The 22,059-nt window shown below is 42.2% G+C and overlaps 1 protein-coding gene across 3 annotated transcripts in view; it reads left to right on the top strand.

Moving 5' to 3' along the window:
* Window positions 1-22,059, top strand: part of tln2b (talin 2b) — a 124,347-nt gene that overhangs the window by 72,130 nt on the left and 30,158 nt on the right. For all 3 annotated transcript variants that reach the window (XM_084060411.1, XM_084060412.1, XM_084060413.1), the window contains exons 17-29: window positions 348-446; window positions 1,404-1,571; window positions 2,144-2,438; window positions 4,419-4,585; window positions 6,148-6,276; window positions 9,733-9,846; window positions 13,667-13,780; window positions 13,996-14,130; window positions 14,304-14,432; window positions 14,530-14,632; window positions 15,613-15,821; window positions 16,245-16,364; window positions 21,101-21,298. In XM_084060411.1, the coding sequence (XP_083916537.1) occupies window positions 348-446; window positions 1,404-1,571; window positions 2,144-2,438; window positions 4,419-4,585; window positions 6,148-6,276; window positions 9,733-9,846; window positions 13,667-13,780; window positions 13,996-14,130; window positions 14,304-14,432; window positions 14,530-14,632; window positions 15,613-15,821; window positions 16,245-16,364; window positions 21,101-21,298 (1,980 nt within the window). The remainder of the gene's footprint in view (window positions 1-347; window positions 447-1,403; window positions 1,572-2,143; window positions 2,439-4,418; window positions 4,586-6,147; window positions 6,277-9,732; window positions 9,847-13,666; window positions 13,781-13,995; window positions 14,131-14,303; window positions 14,433-14,529; window positions 14,633-15,612; window positions 15,822-16,244; window positions 16,365-21,100; window positions 21,299-22,059) is intronic.

A 22,059-nucleotide genomic window follows, 5' to 3' on the forward strand; every position in this document is an offset into this window, starting at 1 on the left:
GGCACTCAGAGTTTAAAAGGAACAGGAGCAAATGCAGCTTGTTTCAGACAGAGGCTGAAATGAGGGGCTGAATAAAGAGCATTTCTTTTTTAATTATTATTATTTTTTTACTGTGAACCAAGCAAAGCTACTGTAGTGGAGTCCTGGGATGAAATATGATAGCTGGAAGTGAGCGTAATAAGCCTCTTTTAAAGACGGATGAAGGACAGCCACTCATGATAGTGTATACTGTACAGTAATCATCCTAGTTGGAGAGATCGTAGGGGCTTCCCTACAATCTCTTCAGCAGCCTAGTGTGTGAAAGAGCAAGCCATGTTGTTGAATGAGACCGTGGTGATGTCATCCAGCCCAGGCAGACGGTGCTGACGGCGGCAGGAAGCATCGGCCAGGCCAGCGGGGACCTGCTCCGTCACATGGGGGAAGGCGAGACCGACGAGAGGTTCCAGGTTAGACAACCACCCACGCACGGTTCCTATGACATCCACCTCCAAACAGGAAGATACAACCTTTTACCGCCTTTTACAATCACTACACACACACACACACACACACACACACACACACACACACACACACACACACACACACACACACACACACACACACACACACACACACACACACACAACCACACATTATTATCAAAACAATGTGTGTGGACTGTGGAGTCCATAATGCAGTTTCAGGGAGAAAAAACTTCAAACAATTGAGTTGGCCAGCGAGAAACAAGGCCTCTCACCCCTCAACAGAATGACAGGTTTATGCATAGCAACTAATTGCTCTGCCTAAATTGTTCTTTAATCTAATCCAACATACAGTATAGTAATTAATTACTAAAATAAGTAAAAATCAACAGTAGCATACCAGTCTTCTAAATGTAGCTCTTAATACCTCCATTATTGTTCTCTCTGATTTAGGATTTGCTTTCTAAAAGGCAATGTATGTAATACAGTACCTCCTTGTCCTACAGTATGTGTGACCTTGACATGCCAACGCTCTGCCGCAGACAAATCAATATGGCATGAAAACCTAGTATGAGCACATACATAACCCCAAGATCTATTGTTATCTATCTCACACTTATAGAATCATCTTTATGTATTGTTAATGTAATTGTAAATCTACACCTTGCGTAGTTGGTTTTGCATGCCGTTGCTGTTGGGCAGAAACCCTGTAAATCCATATTTCAATGTTGTTGTTTTTTTGGTGCAAATTAATGTCCTACTTTGTTCTACAAGAGTGTCATGCAAAAAGCAGCGAAAATAGCCGATCTACAAGCCGAGCGATCAAATGAACATTTTGAAAGCGCCGACTTTTTACAGGCCACTCTTTGTTCCCTTCCGGCACATCAGTGCACAGCTGTTCAGTGTTTCAATGGAGGGATCTCAATGAATGTGTTTCAGGACATCCTAATGAATCTGGCCAAAGCGGTGGCCAACGCAGCTGCCATGTTGGTCCTGAAGGCCAAGAACGTGGCCCAGGTGGCCGAGGACACGGTGCTTCAGAACCGCGTGATCGCAGCTGCCACTCAGTGTGCCCTGTCCACCTCACAGCTGGTGGCCTGCACCAAGGTATGCGTCCTAACCCTGTTCCACTCTGCAGCCGTGTTGTAGATCATGGGCATAGCCTGAGGCACTGAATGACGTAGCTAGATGACTATAGGATTCTACTGGTACAGGAGCTGCTGCAGATTTGTCATTTGTCATGCTTTCTCTCCAGGTAGAGGGGTCTTTTTGTTTCAACACAATTCTCTAACTGTGTTTTCATTGAAAGCCTAGTTCAGACCAACCGTTTTAAGCACAATTTATACCTTGCGTACAATGTCGTTGTGCCCCCAAAATAGCCGACCTACAAGCTCACAACACGTCGCATCCCTGACGCGTTGTCAGCTTGTACTGTAGGTCTTCTATTTTCGGTGTGCGACACCCTCGTAGGACGGTGTCTACTTTTAAGCAATAGAACCTTGCAGAGAAAGATTGCAGTGGTCTGACTTACCCCTAAAATACCCAAATAATTGAGAATGAATGTTGTTATTAATCAGAGTAGTATTATAGTATTTTTATTTAGCATTTTGAAACTGAAAGAACTGAAACTGCCTCATTAGAAACAGGAATGTGTCTTGTTTTGTGTGTGGCCTTGCTAGGTGGTGAGCCCCACCATCAGCTCCCCAGTGTGCCAGGAGCAGCTCGTGGAGGCGGGGAAGCTGGTGGACCGCTCTGTGGAGACCTGCGTCAAGGCCTGTCGCCTGGCCACCGACGACAACGACTTGCTGAAGCAGGTCGGCGCGGCGGCCGGCGTGGTGAGCCAGGCCCTCAGCGACCTGCTGCAGCACGTCCGCCATTATGCCAGCTGCGGAGAGCCTATCGGACGTTACGACCAGGCTACCGACACCATCATGAACGTCACCGAGAACATCTTCTGCTCCATGGGTGATGCTGGTGAGTTTGGGGGGTTTTCGAAAAACATCTCACGGCATCTGTGAAACTAATGAACACATCCGGCTACAGAGGTCGTTGTTGCATTGATTGACACCGCGAGTGCTTTCGATTAAGGCCTCATGATTGCGGGTTTGTTTTGGTGTTCCATCAATGTGAGTTACAGCCCTGTTAGCTCGCTATTATCCGAGGACTGCAGAGTCAAAAGGAGTAATAGCTCTTTCGGGGGTTTCCAGCCTCTGTTTCGCCATGCTGAATCCCCCCCCCCCCAGGCTGTCGATGGACTCCTGATGTATTTTGACTGAGAGGGACTCGAGAGTGTGTCAGGTTATGGTTTACATTAAGTGACCTTAAAAATTCCCTTTTCGGAAGATTTTTCAAAGCTCGGGGTATTTGTTATGGTTCGGGACATGAGGCTAAATAATTTCCCAAGAGCCAGACAGTCCTCAAGGGGTTTGTAGAAAACATGTCATCCAAAACCACTAGAGAGCTCCTAGTCTGGTCTCAATCAGCTTTGAAACTTAAAAGGAAACACATGACCTGGGCATTTTTTTGGGGAGGCCAAAATACATTTCTTTTTTTTGTTATCAATTGTTTTTATTATCATATCGAAAGTACAATTACGTTTTTAAATTAATACATTTTTCAACAACAAAAACAAGATACAAACAACTTAAAACAGAAACAATAATAATAAGAATAAAAATAAACCCACCCACCCCTCCCCGGACCAACAATGTCTCAAAATGTAAGGATCAAACACCATGCCTATACCTGTGCAAGGTCATAACACTGTTATACAACACTTAAACCAAGTCTTTAATCTTATCTGCAACGTTAGACCACATATCAATGTTCCTCTCACTTGCTCCATGCAACCTTGCCCAAAATACATTTCTTACGTAAATCATCAAAGAATGAACGCAACATTTTTTAAACACAGCCCATTCCAAGGATTGTTGTGAGTATTACAGTACATTCCACCCAAGGCAGTGGGATGGGGGACTGTGAAGCAAGACGAGACCTCTTTAATAAATTGCTGTGGCTCAGATTTTTTTTGAGCTGGGTAGGTGTTGTAGGGAAATACATCTTTTTATAGACCAACCGTGTGGGAAGACACATTACCTGCCACGTGTTCCATGTACTTCTGAAATCTTTTTTTAATTAAAACATCCTCTGTGTTAATTTGTCTATTTGTAACTCAGAGAGTGTACAAATGTAACCAGATGGGTCCATCTGGTTACATTTGTACACTCTCTGAGTTAAATTGACACTGAGGATTTGGGGGGGTGTACATGGGGGAGATGATGAGTCACACCCTAGTGGGAGCTGTAAGGGTGCTTTGGAGATGTATTCAGAGCTCTGTGTGCAGAGGTATCTGTCTAGCAGCACTAGCAAAGCAATATCCCAGGGATGCATAGGGCCAGTGGTTCTCAAAGTGTGGTCTGGAACCCCCAGGCGGTCCCCCGCAAAATGAGGAACAGTTTAAACACTATTTAATACTTTGTCAATTTGAAAAAACAACAACACACTTTCCCTTATGGGGGCCCCTGGTTTCAGATATGGTTAGTGGCCAATACCTTTGGGGGTCCTTGACATGAAAATGTTTGAGAACCACTGGCGTATGCTAATAGTGGAGAGAGAGAAACTGTATTGACCATAATCACACAGCAGCCATTTTGCTCTTATGTCATACTCAAGCGGTGGGAAACCCCATCCCTACTGAGTATGACGTAAGAGCAAAATGGCCACTGTGGGACTGCGGTCAATTCCAGTTGTAGTGTCTTGTCTCGCTGCTGTTTGCCCAGTAGGGGGTATTAATGGGTCTAAATAGGTCTAAACTCTGCTCTTTGTGGTGTGTGTGTGTGTGTGTGTGTGTGTGTGTGTGTGTGTGTGTGTGTGTGTGTGTGTGTGTGTGTGTGTGTGTGTGTGTGTGTGTGTGTGTGTGTGTGTGTGTGTGTGTGTGTGTGTGTGTGTGAATAGGGGAGATGGTACGTCAGGCCCGGGTACTGGCCCAGGCCACCTCTGACTTGGTCAACGCTATGAGATCAGATGCTGAGGCTGAGGTGGATGTTGACGGCTCTAAGAAGCTGTTGGCCGCAGCCAAACTGCTGGCCGATGCCACAGCCAGGATGGTGGAGGCTGCTAAGGTACATATATTTCTGATGTGTGCAAATTATGAGGTCAGTCCTACATGTATCCTGTCAGTAGCCTTGAGGTGTCTGTTATAAACCCCCCATGCAGTATTTGTTGCGTATTTCAGCTGGACATTTCGTTTCCAATGCCAATCTTTAGTGCTATACGTTGATTCCTGAGGAACCATAGAGCATTTTTGTCAAATCAGTGCAGAGTGTGGTTTTCAAAAGGTTTAGCTCCTCCTAAAACGGTATTTGGCTAAAAGTGACATACAGTACCATTATCCCTGATGACACGCCTACTTTAAACTACAAACTATTGGATTTGTTAATAGCATGTAAAACAACCTACAGTATAGTGCATGTTTATTTGTAAGCTAACAGCAATCAATGTACAGTATGAAGCTGATCAGAGACAGGCCATGAGTCATAGATTGGGATATATGCACACTGCAACAACAAGCTTCTTCTCCAATTTGGAACCGACAGATTCTCCTTCAGAGGCCGGTTGGGTATTGATGGGTTCTATGTGAACCTGATTGTCAGTATCCACTTCAGACAAAATTGTACAATTCGTTCTATTCACATCATGGCCTGAAGAAACATTTCCCAATTTGTCTTTCCATTGACTTAACATTGATCCATGCCACAAGAACATTTTTGGAGTGAAAAATTAACCCCAACTGATGGAAACCCGATTGCGGAATTAATGTATACAGTAGTCAATGGGGGTGTTCCGTATTCGAGATAATGTGGCATAGAATCAGTGATTTTTTAATAACCCTCTGGCGCTGTCGACAAGTATAATTGACTAGGATATGATCAATGTGAAATATCAGGCAAGTGAAACGCTGCTTATGGCTTGTTAGATGCCTTTGATCTGTGACACATTAATCAGCACATCGCTGCCACTATCATGAGGAAATGGGAATCTGGCTCTGACGGTTTCCTTGGCAACTGTCATAGGGCAGACACACCTAAATGCATCTTTGCATTTATCGTACAATGTGAATCATCAACACTGTGATCAAACTGAGAGAGCCTGAGGCAGTTCCTTCCACCGCTGAACTAGACCTGTGTGTGTGTGTGTGTGTGTGTGTGTGTGTGTGTGTGTGTGTGTGTGTGTGTGTGTGTGTGTGTGTGTGTGTGTGTGTGTGTGTGTGTGTGTGTGTGTGTGTGTGTGTGTGTTATGCCTGGATTATAATTAGTTGCGCGCTGGTGTCTCACACTGAAAATAGACGATCTTCAAGCTCACATCGCTTTGCGTTGTGAGTTTGTAGATCGGCTATTTTCTATATGAGACGCGATGTGCAACCAAGTGTAGACCAGATCATTCATAACATTTAGAGCAGTATTTCCAGGTAGAATGTCTATGGATACATTAGCTACAGTATGTCTAGTACAAAATAATATACTTCTAATAATATCGTAAGTGTCCTGTTCTCCCAGATATAATGTTAATGCATAATAATACTGTTCTGATGCGATGCTGCCGGAATCTACCCGGTAATACTTGTTTGTTTGTGGTGATGTCATGATGACTTGTTCTATAAATCAGGCTTTGTGCATGTCTTCAGGGAGCAGCAGCCTACCCGGAGAATGAGGACCAGCAGCAGAGGCTGAGGGAGGCAGCGGAGGGTCTGCGTGTGGCTACCAACGCTGCTGCCCAGAACGCTATCAAGAAGAAACTGGTTAACAGGCTGGAGGTGGGCTGCAAATTGGCGGTGCAACAGTTAACCCATTAAGACCTGATGCCGATTCCACAAATGCCTTCTGAATTAGTAGTTCTCAAACTTTCGAGATTTTTCAAAAACGTTCAAAAATAGCAGATGTCCAAGCTCGCAGAGCGGCACGAAGTGACGCACTGTGAGCTTGTATATCTGCTATTTTTGAATAGCCAACGCTAAAATGTAAAATGACACAGCTTTCCCGGTTTTAATGGGTTAATCAAACTGAGACGTATCTGCCACATTTCTCATGTTCCATTCTGATTGGCTATGATTGGCTTCCAAGGTTTGTGGAGGTGGCCGTTTTGCACAAAATGCCACACATCATGAATGCAGTGCCCTATTGCTGGGAAACTTTGCTTGCACATTGCAACTAAGCCAAGGAAGAACCTCCATCCCACTTCACGTTTTGGCCTATAACTCTTGAACCGTAGGTCTTACAATCAACATATCTTTTCCCTGAATTCCTTAGATCATCACGCAATGTATAGGTCCTGTTTGTGCCAGATTACATTTTCTGCCATAGTGCATTTTCTTCAAAACACACTTTTTGCTACTACTCCTACAGATTTTGTCCAAAACTCACAATAAATCGGCACACTATCTCTGGGGTCATGTGATCAAGATGTATAACTTAGATTTGTCAGATCCCATTCCAAGTGGCTATGACCAAAGTTCGCAGGTTCTCGGTAGGCAACCTGGCCTGGCGGAGACCTGTGCTCCGAGGAGCACACTTTTCTATCTTCATCTGGAGATAGCAATGTTTTGTTTTCGCTAGATCATTAGAAAGCCAGCTAAATAAACCCCCCCAAAAACAGCTCAAGTCAGACAAGTGTAAGCATTTGATTATTTTGGCAATAAAAATATGATTTATTTAGGATTATTTTGGCAATAGGATTATTTTGGCAATAAAAATATGATTTATTTTTCACAAAGTGGCAAAAGAAAAAGTCAATTAGACCTAATGGAGTATTGAGTTGTTTTTCTGTTAACTTTAAGCCCGGAACAGCGACTGTAAGCCTAGGTTGAAATGATTGCTTGAAAGATTAAATTTACAATGCCTGGACAGTAATAGACAAACGTATTAATTGTTGTTTTCATGAGCTTTATTGAAACGGGAAATGGATGAGCATCTGCAATTATACACTAGTTTTTCACAGCTCATTAACATAGACAGGCATTGTACGGTCAATTCTAAAGCTGTAGCTATGATTATTTGCTGTATTTGAGATGGGGGCATATTTACTCCAAGTGTAAATCCTTATTAAACAAAAAAAAAGAAAAAGAAAAGTTGTACTGTTAACTGTCTGAACAAACCACATTTGGACCCAAAGGAGAGACAGAGTTTCATACCAGCTCTAGAATCAACCCTGTCCTAGCTAGTGATGGGGCCATATTAGCTCCAAATATAAACCTATATACAAAAATAAAAATAAAAAAAAGAATTATGAGACAACCCAACATTCCTCAATGTGTTCTGTCTGAAATAACCACATTTTGGCCCAAAAGAGTGGCATACGTCTTCCTACAAGCACCAGAACCAAGCCTGTCATAGCTGGCATTACTTGTTTTTATATTGGCTCAGACACGGCCACACAGCAGCCACTGTGCTAGTAAGCCTACCTACTGTATGACAGCCTTGTAAGTTGGTACTGGAGCTGGTAGAAACCCCAAAGCCTCTCCTTTGGGTCCAAATATGATTATTTCAGAAACATACTGAGTAATGTCAGGTAACAGTTGTCTTATAGTACCAGTACAACTTTTTGTTAATTATAGTTTGGAGCAAATATTGGTCCATCACATTGGTCCATCAGGAATACATATTCCTTGAAGATAACCACTGCTTTTACATACCATATATAACATTTGTTATTAACCAAAAAAACGTTTATATTGAATCCTCCGACTGGAAGTCAAATACTTACGCTCGTAAGCATGGAGATGCTAAGTTGGCATACTGGCAGTGTGCACAAACATTTGGTGCTGATCAGTCCAGTGGTTTGCAAGATCAGCCCCAGACAGCCAGACACTTCGGTACATTTGAAATCTCTGGTGAAAGACAATTCAGTATTCATTTGTACAAATTAGGCACGGTTAGCATATTCTTTCATGTTATTTGTCTTTGCTGTAGCAGAAGGCTACGGAACCCATTAGTGAATGAGCTAATTTCAGTGTAAAGGTCTGCATTAGCCCCTGGTATCAGTCTGACCCTAATGACTAGCCCTCCACATCTCCGTTCCACAACTCCTCGTATTCGATCTGCAGAGCACGTAGACTGCACATAAACCAAAGCCAAGACCTGGCTCGCTATCAGACGTATGTGCAGACGTTCATCTCCATCTGCTCTGTTGAGCCTAATGGTTATTGCCACGGTGCTAATGGCTTCCACCCATTGAGGATACACAGGAGATACCGGGGAATGCTCTCATGAATCTGCAAGTGGAATAGAGAATTGCACGTGATGACGACGCTTATCGCAGACAACCGTGTGTCCTTTAAGAACCCCTAAATCTCTTCTTTTGGCGCAGTGGTTTCCTGTCGGGCCTTTATGTGGGTCTAGACGCCGCTCTTTTGTTTTGGAACACGCAGAATAAGTACTCTGTGTGTAGTTCCGCAAGAGATAGGAATGCCCTCTCCGTCACTCATCTCACTTCCAAGTGCGCTCTGCAGTCTTGTTTATTTTCCTCAGGACAAAGATATCATTGTTGTTCAGGCTCCCCCTCCCCTTGATGAATCCTCTACTCACCAAACAAGGAATGTCATCTCCTACTATTTTCCATCTTGCCAGACACTTCAAAGCTCCCTTGAACGAATATCAAATGAGGAGTTATTTTTTATTTTCTTCTCCTTTAAACACTTTAACCCTTTCATCCCTATTTTGGCATGTCTATTTTCGCTATAGACAGTGTCACATTTTTAGGCAACGAGGAATGATCAAATGCATGTCCTTCTTCTTAAAGCGGCAATCTGGCACTTTCATGTTGCAAATCATGTTATTTTAACCAATCTGTATGGTAAATGTTAATACAATATAACTAGCACATCTGCAGTGGTTGGAGGTCTCCCTACTCTTCCATTGCTAATTTCAGACCCTGGTGTCGGGTAGAACACCTACTGGTTGATATGTAATCCTGCCTGAATCTCATACGCACAATGTCTCCCCTGGACAAGCGGGATTGCCTCTTGCATGAGCAGTAGAAATGTTATCTCTATCTCGGACTCAGGTTCGAATCCTGGGTAAGACGGATTGTAGCTTTAACAAACAACTGTCCGTCTGTGAACACTCTTAGCTTGATTAGAAGGGCTCTGTCTGAGTGCAGAACACATTTCAGCCATAACACTGAAGTAGAACAAGAGCCAATGCCACCCTTGTCTCTGCTATCACTCCCTGTCCTAATTTAGAACTAATGATTTCTATGGCACTCTTCTCAATAGATCGCTGCTAAGCAGGCAGCGGCTGCTGCAACTCAGACCATCGCAGCTGCTCAGAACGCCGCTGCCTCCAACAAAAACACTGCCTCCCACCAACAGCTAGTGCACAGCTGCAAGGTACGAAATCAGAATTGTGTGCCAATGTATTGTAATTGCTTGTTTTTGTCTGTGTATCTGTGTGCCTGTCAACATAATAATAAAATTAATGATAATGATAAACTTGATTTCTATAGCACCTGTGTTTTGCATTAAAAAAGAAAACGGATACAATTCTTAAGTAAAGCAATAAGACAGGTAAATGGAAAACCTTGAAAATGCCTTGAAATGGTGAGAAATAGTGCTATAGAAAGGCTAGGTTAAAAAGATTTGTTTTTACATTTCAACAGAGACTACGCTCTCTAATCTTTTTATGTACAGTGTAAGGTGTTCCATAATTTGGGAGCATTGAAGAAAGCTTGTTTGGTTCAACATATACAATTCTGTGTCATCAGCAAAGCTATGGAAGTCAACATTATGTTCTCTAATACTAGTAATCTAATGCTAATCTAATACTAAGTGGAAGCAAATATAGTGACGCAATATGCCTTAGGCTGCTCCCTTGTGCTGCACCAAAGGTTATGTCATATTTCTCTGACTCTAATGATACATGCTGACCAACCCAGCTCTTGAGGCAATTTATGAGGATTTCATGGATGAATTGTATTGAATGCTTCACTTAAATGAAGAAGTACCTAAACAGATACCGTATTAGCATTAGTGCTAAATCTCAGATCACTTTCTTAGTGAGAGCAGTTTCTGTGCAATGATTAGCTCTGAAACCTTATTGAAATTTCTCTCAAAAATGTCTCTCGTTTGTGAGTTTACTTTTCTTACTTTCTGTTTCTTGCTTAGAAAGGGGAGGTTTGATTTGGCTTTGTAATTGCTTAGAACTCCACAATCTATAGCTTCTTCAGTAGAGGTTTTATAACATGATCAAAAGAACAGAAAGCTCAGCAAACTCGTTTTCTGCAGCAGCATCTAAGAACTGCTTTTGGACCACGCACTCTTTTGCATCTGAAGCTATATTTACAGTAATGATCAGAGACAGCAATATGAAACACTGAAACATTATCAATGGTTAACGCACTTAAAAAAATCAATGATATTGCCCTGCTGAAGGGTGGCTTCAGTTACAGTATATGTTGAATATAATTCTAGCTCTTCAGGTAGATTCATGAATGTTAAATCATTCAAAGTCATATTTGGTGATATTGAGAGCAGAGTCTGTTCATTCAATAAAAAAATGGTTCAGCTTTAAGCACAAGGGCATGCTATTCAAAGGATGAGAACTTTCCTATGTCTGACTTTGAATTTGTACAGCTAAACATTTCTGAGTCGATAGTGGAAATTCCACATTTCACTGACTGCCTAAAATCCAGCTTATAATTAACTATAAGGTCATTCATGAAAATGTTTGTTTGCTAGAGATCTAACATTCAACAGAGCTAGGTTTATGAACCTCTGTGTATAAAACAGTGCCTGACAGGGAATAGATATCAAGATTTGCAGTGTGAGTTGAAGGCACCGTGTTTAGACTTTTGCTAACCACAACAAGAATGGAAAGGGTTAAAGGCACTGAAATAGGATCTCTTGGTGGCGATAAGGAGCCATCAGAATTTGTCCTGCGTCCAAGCTACTGCAGCAAGGACCCAGAAGATATCTGTTGTTGTGTTTTTAGCAGTGCTATCAGTAATCATGGTGCCACAGACTCTGTGAGGTGAGTTTCTGGGGAGTTACAGAGGAGGGACATGGGTGCACATTTGAGGAAGGTGCTTAGGCTGTTTTGGGTGTTGTGGCAATTCTGGCTTGGGTAGCACAGAGGGGTTGGTTGAGCAGCTTGGTGTGTAAGTTTGATGCCAGTTATTGCCAATTTATCCCAATTCATTTCTAACCCACACATTTCTGTGTTACCACTGCTGTTGTACCCTACTGGCTCACCTGCCAGTGAAGAGCCATAGCGCCTCTGTCCTACTCCTTCTTTTCAACACTCCCACTGACAGGCGCCGCCCTAGCCCGTAGGAGTACTTGTAGCGAGCGACATACTGTATATCATCCTCCCCACCCGGCTTCCCTCCCCTGAACATGGATAGATGTTCGACCAAACCGCTGCTTCGGCGTAGCCACAGTGCGTCATCATGGTCATTATGGGTCTGCCGCTGGTTTAGGTTACTGGGTCCTTTTAATAATCTTTCCACGTATATTACATAGCATAGTCGCCCACAATTGAATGTCAGGTGTTACCTCATGTTGCTTTTCCTGTGGTGAGGGGTCATCATTTTTGGTCTAGTGTCTGCATGGCCCTGGGGCTCCAGTTCTTTATCTCTGCTCACGATTGTTTTTTGCTTCCTTTTTGTTTTGCTTTTAACTATTCAACAGACACAGTTGGCAAGACAGAAAAGGTGACACCTGCCACATTGCTACAAGACAGAGCACAAATCAATTATTGTACAATATTTATCACTTCCAAATAATTGTGGCATTTATTTGGTTTAATAGTTGTCCATGGCCTGAAATAAAAGATCCCACTTTGCCCAGGATTTGTAGTCAGAGAATGAAAGTAAGCTCTTCCATGATGTACATTTCACCCCCAGGTAGGTACCAGCGATGTGTGACTGCTTTCTTGCTTGCTGCTTGGAAATTCTTAATCAAGTATTTGTCCCCTCCAACCGACTCCGTGGTTAAGTTACCAAAATATAAAAAGAAACACATCCTGCCAATACTGTTGAGTTTTGGGGCAGGACCAAAAATATGAATGTTGTGTGCCAACCTTGTTCGGCTCACCATATTCTACATGTGTTTGTTCCTGTGCCAATAATTTGCGGTGGTCTCCATTTCGTGCGCACACAGATTCATTAACGGCTCAAAACTGTTCTGCAGTCTGATTATTAACTGGTGTTGAGTGGGCAGATATCTTTGGTTGTTTCCTGCCAGGGGGCACTAGCATTACATTCAGTGGGCTCAGCTGGCTTCACTTGTGCTGTCTCAGATCAACTATGTCTTGGGAAATGTATGGTAAAAATCAAAGGCTAGTTCCTTCTTTCTGAGCCTGCTGAGTTTCGCTGGGCTGCGGAAGCTTATCGATAGTGTTGTTCTAAACTCCATAGCTGAGTTTCAAGCACAGTTATCTTCTATAACATTTCATGGCAGAGACGGACGATTGAGGATTCAGATTATAGAGGAGTCATTTGTCCACAGGACGGTAGTTGTATAGATTCTGTCTGTCTGTGAATAAAATAACTTTAGAACAGAAAATAAGTGATAATGGTCTATGAAAATGTATTAGAATGTTTTCGTGTTGATTTGTTGATATATAAAAAAATACAACAAACTATCTATATTACCGGTAATTGAAAAAGTAATCTATACAATAATCGCTAAGACACAATTGGCTGTGTTCGGCGGAGGGAGGGTGCTGAGGGGCTGAGGAGGTGCCTGTCAGTGTTGAACGGGCCTCTTTACTGGCAGGTGCAACAGCAGTAGCAACACAGAAATGTGTGGGGAGAAATTAATTGGCATAACCACTAAGAAAAAGAGGTACAAATAATAATGCCTTTTCATTCAACTTGGTGGGAACGATCAAAATCAAGATAAAACAAATTCCATAATTGGTCATATAGAACAAGAAATGTTGGTGCGGTCAGGGTTTGCACCACCAGGTACCACTGTATGTGTTTTAAAAGCAGTGCACATGAATAAACATAGCACTAGAATAGCACCAGCATTATGTATGATATACTGTACTACTATATATATGGGTGTAGTAGACCTTATGATGTACGTATACCTGAGTAAGAAAAGTCTACAATCATATTATGATTGTAGACTTTCTGACGCAGGTAAATGTGATGATTTGGATCTTTTTGAAATGACACATGGCTCTATCTGTGTGCACATGCAGGCAGTGGCAGATAGCATTCCCCAACTCGTCCAGGGCATGAGGAGCAGCCAGGCTCAACCCGAGGAGCTCGGTGCCCAGCTTGCCCTCATCATGGCCAGCCAGAGCTTCCTACAGGTGGCCACTCTCACTGGATTACAACCTTCACCTAACACCCTTTCTGTCACATGGCCAAAAGAAGATGTGTCCCTATAGTGCCTGTACAATGCATAATGTTAACAAAACTTTGAATTGCATGCCAGCAAGCGTGTGCTATGCTATGCATCTTTAACTGTCCTCTACCTCTGTTGGTACAGTACTGCTGCTGTAATGTTCCTGTTTCTGTCCCCTAGCCTGGCAGTAAGATGGTCACATCTGCTAAATCAGCAGTTCCTACAGTGACTGACCAGGCTGCTGCTATGCAACTGGGCCAGTGTGCCAAGAACCTGGCTACCTGCCTGGCAGAACTCAGGACTGCCACCCAGAAGGTAAACTTATTATTTATTGGTGTAAGCTGTTTTTATTTCCTGGGTGAACCTGGAGACCTCCTGATCCCTGATCACACTGAGAACGATAGATACCAAGGGCAAAACATTGTGCATTGTCACTTTTTTATTCTGCTTAGTAAAGGGGTTCCTCATGAGTAATGTGTTTGGTGCAGGCCCACGACGCCTGTGGTCCTCTGGAGATCGACTCAGCCCTCAAAACAGTCCAGACACTCAGATGTGAGCTTCAGGATGCCAAGATGTCTGTCATCGATGGCCAACTCAAGCCTCTTCCTGGGGAATCAGTCAGTACAATATTAATAGTTACGGTATAGTTCATTTTTTTGAAAAGTTGCAGAACTCAGTATGTTGAAATGATAGATGATGTTCTTGTCCATATAGCTGGAGAAATGTGCCCAGGACCTGGGCAGTACTTCTAAGGCTGTGGGATCCTCTATGGCCCAACTACTGACCTGCGCTGCACAAGGCAATGAGCATTATACAGGTATGAAAACTGTAGTGTACTCAAAGAGTAGTTTCCACTAACAGGATCCATTAATTTAATGTATCCATTTGTACACTCAGAGTGTACAACTCAGAGTGTACAAATGGAGTGTATACAACCAAATTGATTTGGTTACATTTGTACACTCTGAGTTTTAATAATACTCAAAACTTTACTGTGTTCTTGAATGACTTATACAAGTATTGTTTGCAAGTCCTTTTTTAGGTAGAAAAATCTGCTTATTGTTAACATGTCACTATGTTAAGTTGGAAGTGGAGATGGCAGTCAGAGGAAATCCTGACAACCTGATTTAGCGGTGGTATTATTGTTACAGCCAAACCCAGAGCCCTGAGACTGGCCTGGCTGTTTTTACCGCCCTCAATTCCAGCTCAATTGATGCTCTCCAGGGAGGAGAGATGAAGACAGATTTGAATAGTGGGTTCTAACAATGAGGGCTCCCAGGCAGTGCTTCTCGCTCGGGCCCAGGGTGCCACACACTACTCATTAATCTTATTTTCACTAGATTTAACTTTCCATCAGCAACCGGGTCCACTCATCTGGATAATGCAATTTAATGCAATTTGCTGCTTTTCCTCTTAGCTTTATGTATAGCTAATAAGTGAAAGCCAGCTCCCACATGGGAACAAATGTGACTATATTAGTGCATTTGCATTAACAATGGAAGTGTTACAGATTGCCTTCATTATGGCATGGTTCACTAGTGTCCTGCTGATTTGCACATTACCAACACTATTCTAGTCAAGACTGAACTCATGCATACCATAATGTTTATATTAGTTAATCACAGGACTGCTGGTAAGAGCAGTTCATGAAATAAAAATGAGGTTATTCAGTTATTACGTCATTGGCTAGAATAGAGCCAATAGAGATCAGCCACTCTGAATGTCTGTCAGCCACCCTGCATTGTAGAGAAATCACTTTGTAATGTTCAACTACATGCCTGCGTATTGGTACGGTAGGTGTCGCTGCGAGAGAAACGGCACAGGCCTTGAGGACGTTGGCCCAGGCAGCCAGGGGTGTGGCAGCCAGCACCAAGGAGCCCCAGGCTGCAGCTGCAATGCTGGACTCAGCCCAGTGCGTCATGGACGGCTCTGCCATGCTCATCCATGAAGCTAATCAGGCTCTGGTTCACCCAGGGGATGCTGAGAGTCAGCAGAGACTGGCACAGGTAAGCCTAGTTACTGGTAATTTGGACAACTAAAAACAGTGGGTGCTTCGTTTTAACATCACAATGATCATGTCTGGCCCCTCTCTCTCCCCTACTGATTTGTAAGCATCTCTCCTCTCCATAACAATTATCCCCTCTTAGCAGTGCAATTTTCTCTCCTCCATCTCTCTTGCCTGGCAGTGCTGTCTCAAGAGAGCCACAGTAAAATGCTCATTTTCTGGCAGCCCTCTTGGAGACAAACATATTATTTGGCATGTGTCTGTGACAGCAGCATACATTTGTAACAAGGATTGTTGTGTGCCACTGTGGCCACAATTTACATTTGCACTGTTTTCACTCACTTGCTGTTGTGTTGTGGGACTGTCGTGCATTGTCAGAATGACTTATGGTAGACCATTGAAGGAGCATTGTGCTGTGTTTCAGGTGGCCAAAGCGGTGTCCCACTCCCTGAATAATTGTGTGAACTGCCTGCCTGGCCAGAAGGATGTGGACATGGCTCTCAGGAGTATTGGAGAGGCTAGTAAGAAGCTGCTGGTTGACACGGTGAGATTTGCTGTTGCTTTACACTGGGGAGTCCCTTTACATCTTTCATTATGGAGTGTTACAGGAGGATCCTTTATTATTCTTAACACAGAATTAGGCCATGTGTCCACCAGAGACCTGTAAAAATAACAGAGCTCTTTTTAGCACCAAGCGCCATCCTGTTGTCAAGTGGAGACGTTAGCCTTAGCATCAAGCATTCAGTTGCTCCATATATTTGCTAGATGAATAGTCTGTTGACACTACTCTGGTCTTGCCTCTGCTTCACTCCTATTGGTTGCCGAAGCTTTGATGAGCGCCATGGTTGACAAAGTTTGAATTGTTTCAACTTGAGAACAGGTCAGCACTAAGCACTAAAATGTCAAGTTTATTTGTATAACACATTTCAAGTCCTTTACACAAAACATTCAAATCCCTGTAAAGGAAATTCCATTATGTGTTTCTAATCACATTATACATGTGAGAGTCATGGCTGAAAATGTAAAGGAACTTTGGGAACTATGTTTTACTGAACTGAAAAAGTAAGACCACTTGAATATTTTTGAAGTCATTTTTTGGGCAGGATGGAAATAAGACCTGATGATGCACGATACCTACAGTGCGTCTTCAATACAACTAAGTAATGTATATTTGCACTTTCCGATAACAAACTGTCATTACACCTGAGAAAAAATAAATCCATATTATTTGGGTCCAATAACACCCTCAGTAGGTCCCCGGGCTTTATGATCGGAGTCAGTGACAATGTAGTCACAAGCAAAGATGAGGTTACCTACTTGGGTTGTATTTTGGACAAATCTTCTGGTGATACAATGGCATCAAAAGTGAACACGAAAGTCAATAAAAGAACAATATTTCCTCGTTTATCAGCAGGAGTGCTCTGAGGACTCTAGCCGGAGCCCTCATCCAGTGTCATTTTAACTATGCTTGCACCTCATGGTACACTAGCATCGCCAAGCCACCCACTGAAAACAAAACTGCAGACTTCCCAAAATAAGCTTGTGAGATTGCTTCTCAACTTGCACCCCAGGTCTCACCTAACCCCAGACCACTTCATTAGGCTAGGATAGCTCAAGGTGTAAGAAAGAGTTTCCCAGCTCTATGGTACTATGGTAACTACTTCTCCAGACTAGGGGGTACTCATAGGTACTCCACCAGTTCAAGTATCTTCAGGGTAAAAATAAACAGCCCTAAAAGATTTAACTTCCCCATTGAGGTTTAAAGGCTGATCTAAAACATGGTTTCACAAACACAAATTGGACTTGGCTACATTTGTTTATACAGCATTGCAACAACTGGCCCTTGAGCTACTTCATCATACTACAGTGTCGCAGGACAATAAAAGCCAATGTACAAGCTCACAAAACGCTTGCAACTACTTTTGCTGTATGACACCATCACACAGCACCATGCATGACAAAGCATAACACAAAACACAGCCACACAAAGCAAGTCAACATAGAGGAAAAAAGGCAGAGGGGGTAGTGAAAACAAACAGCCATTACAGTCAAGGTGTTACAAAAAAACTACAACACATTTATAAACACAAATGGGGTAGCGGTGGCCTAAATGTTAGAGGAGCTCACTTGCCGGAAGGTTCCCCGGACCGACAGGAAAAACCTGGGAGGGAAAGTGAATGGCCACCACTCACCCCTTCCCCAACACAACAACGCTGAAATGCCCTTGAGCAAGGCACTAACCCCCAACTGCTCCAGTGGAGCTACTCAGCGGCTAACAGTATAAATTGTGGTTGTACTGGGCAGCTACCAGGTTTTAATGTGTGCGCCTGTCTGTGTGTGTGTCTATCTATGTCACTATGTGCAGGGAGCAGAAAATGAGCACTTGTGCCCAGTTACTACCCTGGGTAACTAAAGAATAAAAAACAAACACCAAATTAACACTATGACACAACACAACATAACACATAAAGACCCATAACATAATCTCCTAGTGCATTCCAATATTCAAATAACTAGGTAAACAACCTCAAAGAGCATCCTGGGAAATATGCAAATATAGCAAGCCTCGGTGGAGCACGCCCCCAGCATCCAAGGCAGAGAGAACAGATAGAATACTGCATGTATTTTCACTATTTCTGAAACCTAATTTTGTAATTGTAATTATTACATATTACTGCTTTAAGAGCATTGAGACAAAGTGCAAAAGTAACTCGTTAAAAAGGGGCATTTGATTACAAAAAAATTATTAAAAGAGTTATAGAATTGAAAATACCCATACATTAAAGCGACTTTGGGTACTAAGAAAATCGCTAAATAAATTGTATGTTTTATTAAATGATAATACATAAAAAAAAAAGATCAAAAGTAAGATAACAGTGCAGCTCAATAAATGAAACAAAAGCCTCAATAAAAGGCAGTGGCATACAGAAAAGTCTTCAGCTTTGATTTAAAATAACTGAGAGTTGTGGCAGACCGGCAGTTTTCTGGGAGGTCGTTCCAGATTTCTGGTGCATAAAAACTGAATGCTGCGTTTCCATATTCAGTTTTGACTCTTTGGGGACAGAGCGCAGACCTGTGGATGTTTCATAACGTAGTAAAAGATCAGACATGGATTTCAGTGCTATATAAACCAACAGTAGTACTTTGAAATAAATTATTTGGCAGACAGGAAGCCAGTGTAAAGATCTGAGAAGTGTAGTGATATGATCTACTTTATTGGTCTTGGTGAGGACTTGAGCACCAGCGTTATGAATCAGCTGCAGCTATCTGATCGATGTCTTTAGGGAGACCTAAATCATTAACCTAATGATACCTTTACACAGCAGTCAAGACTAAAGTGCCATTCACACTGAGCACTATAATTATAAAGACTAGACCATACCCATGGGGGGATATGCGCACATGATCTGGCAACCCGGGAGCCAGCGAACACAAAAACGCTAATAAACAGCTGAGATTTTGTGTAATCGGAAAACGGGCTTTGCTGTTAGGTGCACATGGTAATGGTCAATGGCTGTGTGCAAATTCAGATCAATTGCTCCAGCCACTGAGGAGAATCGGGCAGAACCAATTTTGGCCTCACCACTACACCACTACACCACACACCACTACAGAGGTTTGTCAAATTATAGGAGGATAACTATAACTTAATATAACTAACGTTCACCATTGTATTTTAATTTATAGTTGGTGTGAACTCTGCCATCCACTTGACATTTTAAAACTATATTTTTATAGTTTTAGTGCTCAGTGTGAATGGCAGCTTAAGAGTACTGAATATAAATGCATGTACACATTTTTCCAAATCCTGCTGAGACATACAGTAAGTCCTTTAATCCTTGATATTCTTAAATTGATAGTAGGCTGACATTGCAATCACAAATGTGACAAATGACACTATTTGTTGCAGAAACATGATTTTGTTTCAACCAAATTGGGTACACATGATCTTGGGAGTTATGTGACAATGAGTATCAAACAGCTTTAGTATATCGCTACTGTTTGCCTATAATTGGCTTCCAAATGTTTGTGGGAGGGGCTTTTTTTTTCCTGTTTGCAACGAAAAAGCAATATCATGAACGCAACATCCAATCAATCGTGAACTGGAATCGCATGTTGAGGGGCCTCTATAGAGTACACCTCCAAAGGCGCAAAAGTGCTATAAATGCAATTATGCAAATAGTTGAACCATATGCCGTTGTAACGCTATTTCTCCCGCTCCGTCTTCGGGTCCTGATGGCTGCAACCATAGCTGAATGGGTAGAGTGCTCGCCTGGGAAGAAGAAGGTCCCAGGTTCAGGATGAAATAGGTCTAATTATTTATTTTAACCCATGACTTACACAACCTTGGGTAAGGCCACTCGGCCTGGTGTAGATATGCCCCTTTTTAGTCATCTTAATGAGGCTGTTGAAATTCAGGTCTGTGTCCATGACAACGACATGTCTGGATTTTTAACATTACAATACTGACTGATTGAAGCTGAGCACATACTTTTAATCGTTCTTCCTTGGCTACAAAAACAATTACTTCAGTTTTTCTTTGTTTAACTGAAGACAATTCTGGCACATCTAGTCATTGATTTGTTCAATACACTTACTCATTGCTTGTATTGGACCATAGTCCGGTGATATGGTTATGTAAATGTGTGTGTGTGTCGTCTGCATAATTATGACAACATATTTTGTTGTTTTCCATAATCTGAGCCAGAAAAAAAAGGTCATGTCCCTGCTAGGGTTGTGCCAATAATGGAATTTTCATTATATGACGTATGATAATATCATAATAAATACTTTGATTTAACATGGGGTCATGATATTAAGAATAATTTAATTTGAATAATTGTTTTGGCATTTTCATTTACAAAGAATATGTAAATAAATAATTCTTGTTACTCCGAAAATTACGTTTGAAAATGATTTGTATATGCTTACCTTCGATGTATATATAGTAGGTAACTGTATTGAAGTGAATATTCCAAATTAAATGTTGGTCACTGAAAATGCTGTAGTTATTATCCAGATAAAGTACAATATTATCTATATGGGAAAGAAATGCAATCATTAGATCCGTTGTCGGCCCAACCCTAGATCCTATATGTTCCCCGGTGAATGCACTGCCTTGCATCAAAATCTGTTTCACATTTATGTCACTTCCAGTTCAATATCAACGCACAATTGAATTAACCTATGATCAAAACATTAGTCTGTGTGATGCTCTAAGCATTACAGTACAGTATGGGTCTAGTTGTTGATCCAGTGTCTGTCTCCCTGCCTTTGAAGCTTCCTCCCTGCAGAAAGGCTTTCCAGGAGGCCCAGACAGATCTGAACCAGTCCGCAGCTGAGCTCAACCACTCAGCAGGAGAAGTGGTCCACTCCTCGCGAGGCACCAGCGGCCAGCTGGCCATGGCCTCTGGGAAGTTCAGCCAAGACTTTGATGAGTTTCTGGATGCCGGCATCGAGATGGCGGGCCACACTCAAGTAAGTTTCATCACACTCGCCAAATTCTTTTTTATCCATTGCCAGGCATGTTCATTTAATTTATTTGGTGCCCGATTAAGCTCTACAGAGAGAGGGATGAAATCTAAAAGCTATGATTGACAAAATGATAGCTGATCTATCATTGGGTGGTTGGGAGAGTAAACATAGAACCCTGGGAACATACCAAGGCTCGCTTATCTAGAATTTATGAGAATGTATCGTCAGCCTGTGATAGATGTCAACACGCTCCGGCAGACTTCATGCATATGTTTTGGCTTTGTCCATCCCTCCACAATTATTGGACAGAAATATTTATTTCTTTGTCAGAGATATTGGGGAAAAATGTGGAACCATGTGCTGTTGATGCATTGTTTTTTTGTTTAAAATCATGAACGCAGCATGCGATTTCCGTGAAATTTTACACGTACATTCCCACTAAGTCGAGGAAGAAATGCCACTTCAGCCTCATAGTGGTGCTATAACGGGCCGATTCGCGTTTTTACCTCTAACTACACCGATCTGCGTGAAACTTTGCATGCACACACCATAGAGGCCAAGGAAAAACCTTTGCCCTGCATTTTTCACATCTGCCTTTTTGAGCGCCACCAGGCTGACTTTTGTAAAACATTTTTTTTTGCTATTACTCCTTCATATTCTGTCCAAAAATCACGCAAATCGGTACACAGTATCTCTATAGTCATGTGATCAACACAGATGTGTCCGATTTTTCATATTCCATCCTAATTGGCTAACATTGGCTT

Source organism: Gymnoscopelus microlampas, assembly GCF_963454915.1.
Source record: "Gymnoscopelus microlampas genome assembly, chromosome: 6".
Lineage (NCBI taxonomy): Eukaryota > Metazoa > Chordata > Actinopteri > Myctophiformes > Myctophidae > Gymnoscopelus > Gymnoscopelus microlampas.